The sequence below is a fragment of the Penicillium roqueforti genome (genome assembly GCF_015533775.1).
Source record: "Penicillium roqueforti strain LCP96 04111 chromosome Unknown scaffold_18, whole genome shotgun sequence".
Classification (NCBI taxonomy): Eukaryota; Fungi; Ascomycota; class Eurotiomycetes; order Eurotiales; family Aspergillaceae; genus Penicillium; species Penicillium roqueforti.
This window is the reverse complement of record NW_024067582.1, coordinates 477,613-485,681: the sequence shown is the minus strand read 5'-3', so window position 1 is coordinate 485,681 and position 8,069 is coordinate 477,613. Positions and strand designations below refer to the sequence as shown.

The 8,069-nt window shown below is 47.5% G+C and overlaps 2 protein-coding genes across 2 annotated transcripts; both read left to right on the top strand.

The window, feature by feature from the left end:
* Positions 1-2,374: 2,374 nt before the first annotated feature.
* On the top strand, positions 2,375-5,368 carry LCP9604111_6776 (uncharacterized protein; the record flags this gene model as incomplete). The annotated part of the gene is made up of 4 exons (XM_039074734.1): positions 2,375-2,941; positions 2,993-3,196; positions 3,250-3,607; positions 3,657-5,368. The coding sequence occupies 4 exons, from the start codon at positions 2,375-2,377 to the stop codon at positions 5,366-5,368; spliced, it is 2,841 nt and encodes a 946-aa protein (XP_038927415.1).
* Positions 5,369-5,921: 553 nt separating this feature from the next.
* LCP9604111_6775 (uncharacterized protein) lies at positions 5,922-7,901 on the top strand (the record flags this gene model as incomplete). Its single annotated transcript, XM_039074733.1, has 1 exon — positions 5,922-7,901. The coding sequence occupies one exon, from the start codon at positions 5,922-5,924 to the stop codon at positions 7,899-7,901; it is 1,980 nt and encodes a 659-aa protein (XP_038927414.1).
* Positions 7,902-8,069: the final 168 nt, after the last annotated feature.

The window sequence follows — 8,069 nt, the reverse complement described above, 5'->3', positions numbered from 1 at the left end:
CTTCTTCGGCGGGTATCTGCCTTTTAGATCGGGCCCGCTTTTGCTTCTTATTCTCATTTTCATCCCGTAAATCCTTGTTTTCTTTCGCTAGTAAAATAGCGCTATGCATTGCAAGCTCGCAGCCTTTGATAAGTTGGTTTAATGCACGTTTAGAAGGGCTTGTTGGGCTTCGAGATTGGGTTCGAAGTAAAGCTTTAATAGACGAAGCCTGTCGACGTAGATCTTTGCTATTAAAAGGGGTTTTTGGGGTGAAATTCCGGCTTGAATCGCTACCCCGGCTTGGGGGGGGGGTTGGCGTTCGAAGATGAATATTGAGTTTTGAAAGTACCCGATTGGGTGAAAAAGGTATTAAACCGGCTGCTGAGAAGCTATTTTTAATCGTCTCCGATTTAAAAGCTTCAATTCGTGCGGAGGGGTATGCTTCGAGGAATTTAAGTTTATCAATATGGTTGATCCCGGTCCGCATTTTCATCTCAACCAACCAGCCGTACGACCGTTTTACCACCGCAAAACAACCGATATCGAGAGGTTGTAAAAGGTGAGAGGAATGCGGTGGCATACAAATTGGTATAATATCGTTTTCCTTACAAATTTGATCGAATTGAGGGGTTAAATGGCTTCCGTAGCCATCGAGTACCAAAAGTCGATACCTTCCTACTATACGCAATGAAGTTAATAGTATAAAGAGTTTCTGAAGCCAGCGAAGTCCAATTTCATCTAATGTCTACCCATTTGGACTAACTTCAAAGCGCCAGTTACTAGGAAGGCCTTCGAACCATGATTCAAGGAAGACCTTGCCTTTGAAAATAATACACGGAGGGAGGACCCATCCCGCCGCGTTTATACATTCAATTGCAGTTACCCACTCGCGATTTCCAGGTTATAAAAGTGATCTCCGACCGTAGTATTCACTTCTTATTATAACCTTTGCCGTTGCAGTTAATCCCATTACAAATCCGGTCTCATCGAAGTTATAAATATCGTCTAGGTCAATCCCAAATTGAATGATAGTTTTTTGAACAAGATTAAACCATTCTCCAATGATTTTTAGGTCTTCACACTTCGCGCGCTCATAATTATAACGTCTTGAGAACCGAGAGGAAAGAAGAGGGCGTCGTTTTATGAAATTATAAACCCATTTTTCGCCAACTAAAATGACTGGGGTAGTTCCGCGCTTTTCAAGAAGAAGATTCGCCATTTCTTGTACCATAGAGGGCCGGGGAGCTGATCCACGAGAATCCATAGAGAGAATCCATTTTTGAAGAGATTCCTCTTCAATTGTAGTCAATTTAGTCGAGTTGGCGCGAGAAGTCGCGCGGCATTGTATTCTATCGAGGCGGCGCCGAAGGGTTGAACGCGGGACGTTAAAGGTACGGGCGGCAATAGAAATATTGGTAAATTCTTGTTTCTTAAAAGCCTGGATAGCTAGTAAGATCCTACCCTCCTGCTCTATTGAATCTTTAGAGGATTGAGAGCGAATTGGTGGCATGGTGGGTGGTTGAACTAAGTAAGTGCTAATTCATGGACGCGTTTTTGGGTAGGGTGGCCACTCGCTTACAGTGGCCACTCGCTTACCGATTACGTTATATCATGAAGATCATCTACGGAGTATACAACATATACAATCAATATGTCCATTTCACCTGCTTGGCTCTTTTTGGAAGACAGCATATCATCAGAAAACTAGCATAGTCTTGTTGTCATTCTATTATATCTTCTACGCTAGTTTGGTCGATTAGGCTTCACTGTCCAACTACAGAAATATCTTCCCTATATCTTAAGCACAATACTGTCTTCTGTGGGTACGTGGCTATATTTGGCCCATTAGCTATGGCGCTTCTTTTGTTTTGTTTTGCCTATAAAAGTCATGTCTATCGGAGTTGCGGTCAACACGAACAACGGGGAAGATCCTCAAGTGGATATATATAGCGTTCATTCCGTCATTCACTACAGAATCTAAGTGAGACTTCCATAGATTACGCATGCTTAGCCCAGCATCTGGAAGCCCAGTATCTGGAACAATAAGGATATCAGCAAATAAACTTTAAACTAGTTATGGCAGGACGCAAACAGCATACTTCCCAATTAGGTTATATTGATATCGGCAAGGATAAACTAAATACCGACATGACGCATCTTGTGATCTGGAGACCCCAAATGCAGTGCACCAACAACAAGCACCAACAACAACATATTTCTATTCTGCAAATATCATTTCGAAGCATTAGCGGTAATTTTGAATTTTCTCTTCCTTGATCCTTTGTCCCATTGACTTTCTGAGGAGGACGGGGTACAGAAACATCAATTTGAGTGCTGACGCGCGACGCGCGACGCGTAAGGCATCGGATTTTACCTTCTAACAATTCTGTTTGCAATGGTACGCCAAATACTAGCTCGTTCCTCAAGGAGCCGGGTGACGCCCGCCCGTCAACCGAAGCGTCAGAGACAGGCAGACGATCATGCTCCAGATATCTATCAAGAACTGTTGGAGGAGGCCGAAGATAGAAATCCTGGTCAATATGATTCGGACAGACCAATCAAAAGGCACAAGGCCGGAGATAGGAAAGCTATCCCTGTGGGATTAGGGGCTTCGGAACAAACACACCAGGGCTCAGAAAAAAACCAACATAGCACCCAACTAGTGCAAACTGCTTACGATTCATCGACATCAGAAGAATCAGACGTTGATTGGGAAGACGTTGAATTACAGCAACCGCCTCAGACTTTGTGGAATGAAAATTTTGTGCCTCAAGGCGACGACGAGGTGCTCCAGATCACCCTAGAGCAGGAGCCCGAGAAGCACAAAAAAATGATCCAAAGAAGGAAGCCCTTAACTGGAGCCGAGAGAAAAACCAGATTGGATGTGCACAAATCTCATATCCTTTGCCTTCTTGGTCACGTCCAGTTGCGCAACATGTGGTGCAACGATGAGGAATTACAGGTGAGCGTTGGCTCACATGGGATATCGATTGGGGGACTAACAGCATCATAGGAATTCCTAAGGAAGACACTGCCTAAGAAAGTAGTGGCGCTTCTGCATCCAAATGAGAATAAACCACATTACAACAGATCTACCACGTTTATGGACGGCCTCAACCAGGCTGCAGATGCCTTCACACGCAGATTTAAGGTTACTAAACCAGGAATGAAACGGGCCCACTGGGCGGAAGATGAATATCAATTGAAGCAGAAATTGGTATCCTCTACAAGTTTTTCCATCAACAATTTTCCACTGACACGAATATGTAGGAGTCAATCATGTCGAATGCTGAAGTGTTTCTATCCAAAGGAGATTTTCGAACCCAAGCGAAGACAATGGAAGGCTCCCGAGACTTTGGGGCTCAGCTATTCTGTGCCCTATTGCGGTCTGTAGCCGTAGAGGCGAGACTTGTTTGCTCATTGCAACCGTTGCCATTTTCTGGCACTTTGAAAGACATGACGCCGTCTAAACCAAAGCATCCATATATTGTGATATCCTCAGACGATCATGGCTCCTCAGCAGATGAACGAAATAAGGATGAAAAACCACCTGCAGCTTCGAGGCCTCGACGGATTGGACAGCCTAGATTCACACCCTCGCGCCCCCCCCAACCAAAATTCCATTCAGGCATGTCAATTCCAGCGATTCCTAGTCTACGTCCAACTAACACGCATAGATCCGATTGCAACATCGCGAGACTCGCCATTTCCGGTATTTTGGGTGGAAGCTTTCAACGAAGCTGCGCAGAAATGGGTTTCAATTGACCCCATCGTAACAAAATCCCTTGCTAAACCTTCGAAGTTTGAACCACCTGCGAGTGATTCATTGAATTTGATGAATTATGTGGTTGGTTTCGAGGACGACGCTTCCGCAAGAGATGTCACTCGTCGCTATGTAAAAGCATTTAATGCAAAGACGCGGAAACTGCGCGTGGAATCGACACGGAGCGGCGAGGAGTGGTGGAATAAAGCGCTAAAGGCTTATGAAAAGCCCTTCTTCGAGGATCGGGATGCGGCAGAGATTAGTGAACTAACATCCAAATCAGCAGCTGAGCCCATGCCACGCAATATCCAGGACTTCAAGGACCACCCTATCTATGCGCTCGAGCGACACGTTCGTCGCAATGAAGTGATCCATCCCAAACGCATCATTGGGCACGTGGGGTTGGGAAAAAGCGTATCGCGGAGTGAGACATCAGAACCCGTTTATCGTCGAGCTGACCTGCATATTGTGCGAAGCTCCGATAAATGGTATCGCCTTGGGCGGGACGTTAGAGTTGGCGAGCAGCCTCTCAAGCGTGTTGCTGTAAGTCGAAATAAAGCCGGGAGCTTGAGTGACGATGAAGATGAAAACGAGTCTCAAGAGACTACACTATACGCCGAGTTCCAGACGGAAATCTACGTTCCACCACCAGTAGTCCAGGGGAGAATCCCGAAGAACGCATATGGGAACCTCGATGTCTATGTGCCTAGTATGGTTCCGTCTGGCGGAGTTCACATCAAGCGGCGGGAGGCAGTTCGAGCTGCTCGAATTCTTGGCATTGACTATGCCGACGCAGTCACTGGATTTGACTTTAGAGGCCGTCGAGGCACGGCTGTATTCGGGGGAATTGTTATTGCCGTCGAATACCAAGAAGCGCTTGAGGAAGTTTTGCGGGGTCTGGAAGATGAGAGGCGGCATGCTGCACTGGAGGCAAGAACTGCGGAGGCTCTGCGATTCTGGCGGCTCTTTTTGGTGAAACTTAGGATCGCAGAAAGAGTCAAGGAATATGCTAGCGATAACGAAGAACAACAGCTCGAAGGTATCGAAGACGAAATGGATGTTGAAGATGCTGGTGGTGGTTTCTTTCCTGAACCAGACCAACCAGCCAATAGCCCGTCTCTGAAAGTCCTGGGAAAGGGCAAAATGGTACATGACCAGAATTTTCCCGAAGAATACACGGAACCAGAGATGGAACCGTCATTGCACGAGGAGGATTATATTCTTGGAGGCGGGTTTCTGCCCGATGATCATGACCCAGCTCCGAACCCAGTGGAACCCCCCAAGCCTGCGCCTTTGGCCGTAAACCCGACATCGATTCCTGAGATTATTGCCAGGAAAAAAGCATTGAAGACCCCTCGCTACTCACTGGTGGTTGTCCCAAACCACGGCTTAAACTCGACATCCGTATCCGGAGTCCTCGCAGGATCATCTGACAATGTTCCTATCGCAGTGGATTCATCCACAAATGGTGGCTCCAAATCCGCAAGTGTGGTCACTATCTCCCGGCCACCGTCACCAGTGCCCAATTATGATTCTGATAGCGAGATCGAGAAGGGTTCCTTGCTTTCTGAGGACCCTGAAGATGAGGATGCAATTCCCGAATGGCTGATGTCTGATGAGGACTAGTTTTTGATAGTTAGACCTGCTGTATGCTATCTATGTACGCTGAAAATCAAATATTCAAATGAAATATTCAAATAAAACCAAATCTTCAGAGCTGCTGTACTGCTTTTGGTAACGCCTTCACTACCATTTGTGTTTTGTATAGATCACATCTCAATCACGGTTATGTATCATTATAGCGCAATCCAATACAACAGCCCGGCCGGGCTAGCTCAATCGGTAGAGCGTAAGACTCTTAATCTTAAGGCTGCGGGTTCGACCCCCGCGTTCGGCTATTCCTAAAACCAAACCTGAGATTTCTTTTTTTGCTTGTTGTTTTGCTTTTTTCATCTTCCAATTTGAGGATTAGACAGTCCAGATTTGGGATAATTGCATTGTTCTTTTAGTACGTGTCCTAAACTCCATTGTAAATGCAAGGGGGTGGGGTCTACTCCGTATAATGCACGAACCAAGTCGATATTAGCGACGCGTCGACGCGAACCGCCTTAGGCATCTCTCTCATCTTTTACCGTTAGGCCCCCAGTCCAATGTTTAGCCTTGAACCATTGCTGTTGCGATGAAAGAACCACCGCCTGAAGCTAGAAACCTGCCAGAGACTCCTCGAAATCAGTTCCGCACTCCGAGAAGCCATAGTCCACAAGGTCTTCCAACAACTGCCACGAAAACCAAGACCGCACGGAACCGACCACCACAGTCATCGACATCGGCAAGCATTCGTAAGCGAACATCGCTGCCACGAGTTCAGTCTACTCTCACGCAAATTGACTTTGTGACACAGTCCACACCTTCCAATGATGACCAGCTTAGCTACATCGACGAACACAAACGTCGTGACGATACCCACGACACAACTGAGCGGCCAAATGTAGATGATGAGTCCGACAAGGAATCGGACTATCTTCCTGCTCCACCACTTCGGTCGGCCCGTATCTCGAAATTCAGAATGAGCGAACGAGAGCACGATTCGGATGAACGCCCGCAGAAGCGGAGGAGCTCTGGATTCGCTAGTCGAGATACACACCGAAGTGATGGACCACGAAAGAGCGAGGCCCCAAGGGCGAGTATTCGTCCTAGGGGCGGTCGAAAATCACTAGAGAAGTCAGCGGGGAAGCGGGACAAGACCTTAACTCAGATGGACTTTGTACGACGTTACATTACCATCAACGATGATGATGACGATGTGAACATGGGATATATTCAGCCGACACCGCAGAAAAAGGGCATGAAAGATGAACCAACCGAGCACACGCCGAAATTGAATCAACCACAAACTACGAAGCGTCCGACCTCCACCAAACGAAATCGCAGAGCTTTGGAAGAAGAGCTGGATCTCTCGACGGGCGAACCTATATCCCAGCAAAACGAAGCACAACAGTCAAATCCTGGAAGCGAAGGTGAGGGCGAGCGGGTATCTGCAGCTCCCGTGACACCGCGGAAGCTTCGCGCGCGCGAGATACCTTCTTCACAGACGCCTGAAAGCCCTGGACTCGCTATTATAACCTCATCTCAATTTCGCAGCGCTACTCGCTCTCCTTCAAAACGTAACCCGCTGAGTCCCACGGATAATTCTACGTATCCTGTCAAAGAAGAAACCACGGAGGCTCGGCGAGTGGTCGGGGATTCACAAGACCCTGGAGGTGAATCTTTACCACAACCAACAACATTCAATTCTCCAGGGATCTATAACCATTTGATTCACCCCGATCTGACAACTACCGAGGAATTTCCTTCATCTGCACCTCCAACGGAGTCGACTTCCCAGGAATTTCCCACCGAAGAAATCGGGGACTCGAGGAATGAACCCACCAAAAGAGAGAGGACAGTCATTTATGAAACGGACGCGGACTCAGAATACGGAGACTCTGAGGACAACCTCAATGGAAGTTCCGTGACACCATCTTCAAAGAAAGCAAACCGACCAATTGGTCCACAAGACGGCGTACAGGGGACTGAACACAGCGCGGAGTTATCCAAGGATGATTCTCAAGAACTTCCTCTACCAGTTGTGCAATCAAGCCCTGGACCCAATGATCCTCCATCCGAAGGTCCAATGTCTGATGCCTCAATTTGTTATCGAAGAATGCACGTAGCTACACAATTCCCGCACGAGCCAATCCCAATGCTGAATACACAGAAGATGGCTGAGCTGTTCCCTCACGGAGACAGTACCCAGTACACAAACTTGGAGGCATGGAGGCCTTCTCTTCGCAAACAGGCGACGGGGCCACTCTTGCAGACACAGAGCCAGGAAGGCGACAAAGAGTCTACTGAAATGGTCCCCGAGTCATCGCCTATCCGAGAACAAGAACGTGGAATCGATTCAGGTGATAGTTCGTTCCAACGACCTCGTGTTCCTGGCTCAGTGGTCCAAGTCGAGTCCTCACAGGCAGTGGACCGAGATCCTCAATGGCAGGGCCGAGTCCTCTCACGGAGCCAGCTGCTCACATCAAGCGTCATGGAGAGCATTCCACTCCCGAACTTTTGGATGGGGAGTCAGGATAGTGTAGGGGAGCCTTATAGCTTACCTGAAGGATGACATTGTTTCCGAGACCATTATTCAATGGATTATGATTTATGAAGACTTAGAATATTATTCAATATGATCACTCTAATCTTTACCCTGAAGCCGCTGCCCAGTGTGTTTATACGCTGTGCGGTGTGCGGTGTACGATGTAGTTTTGGGGATCGTCGCAAGCGGGGCGGT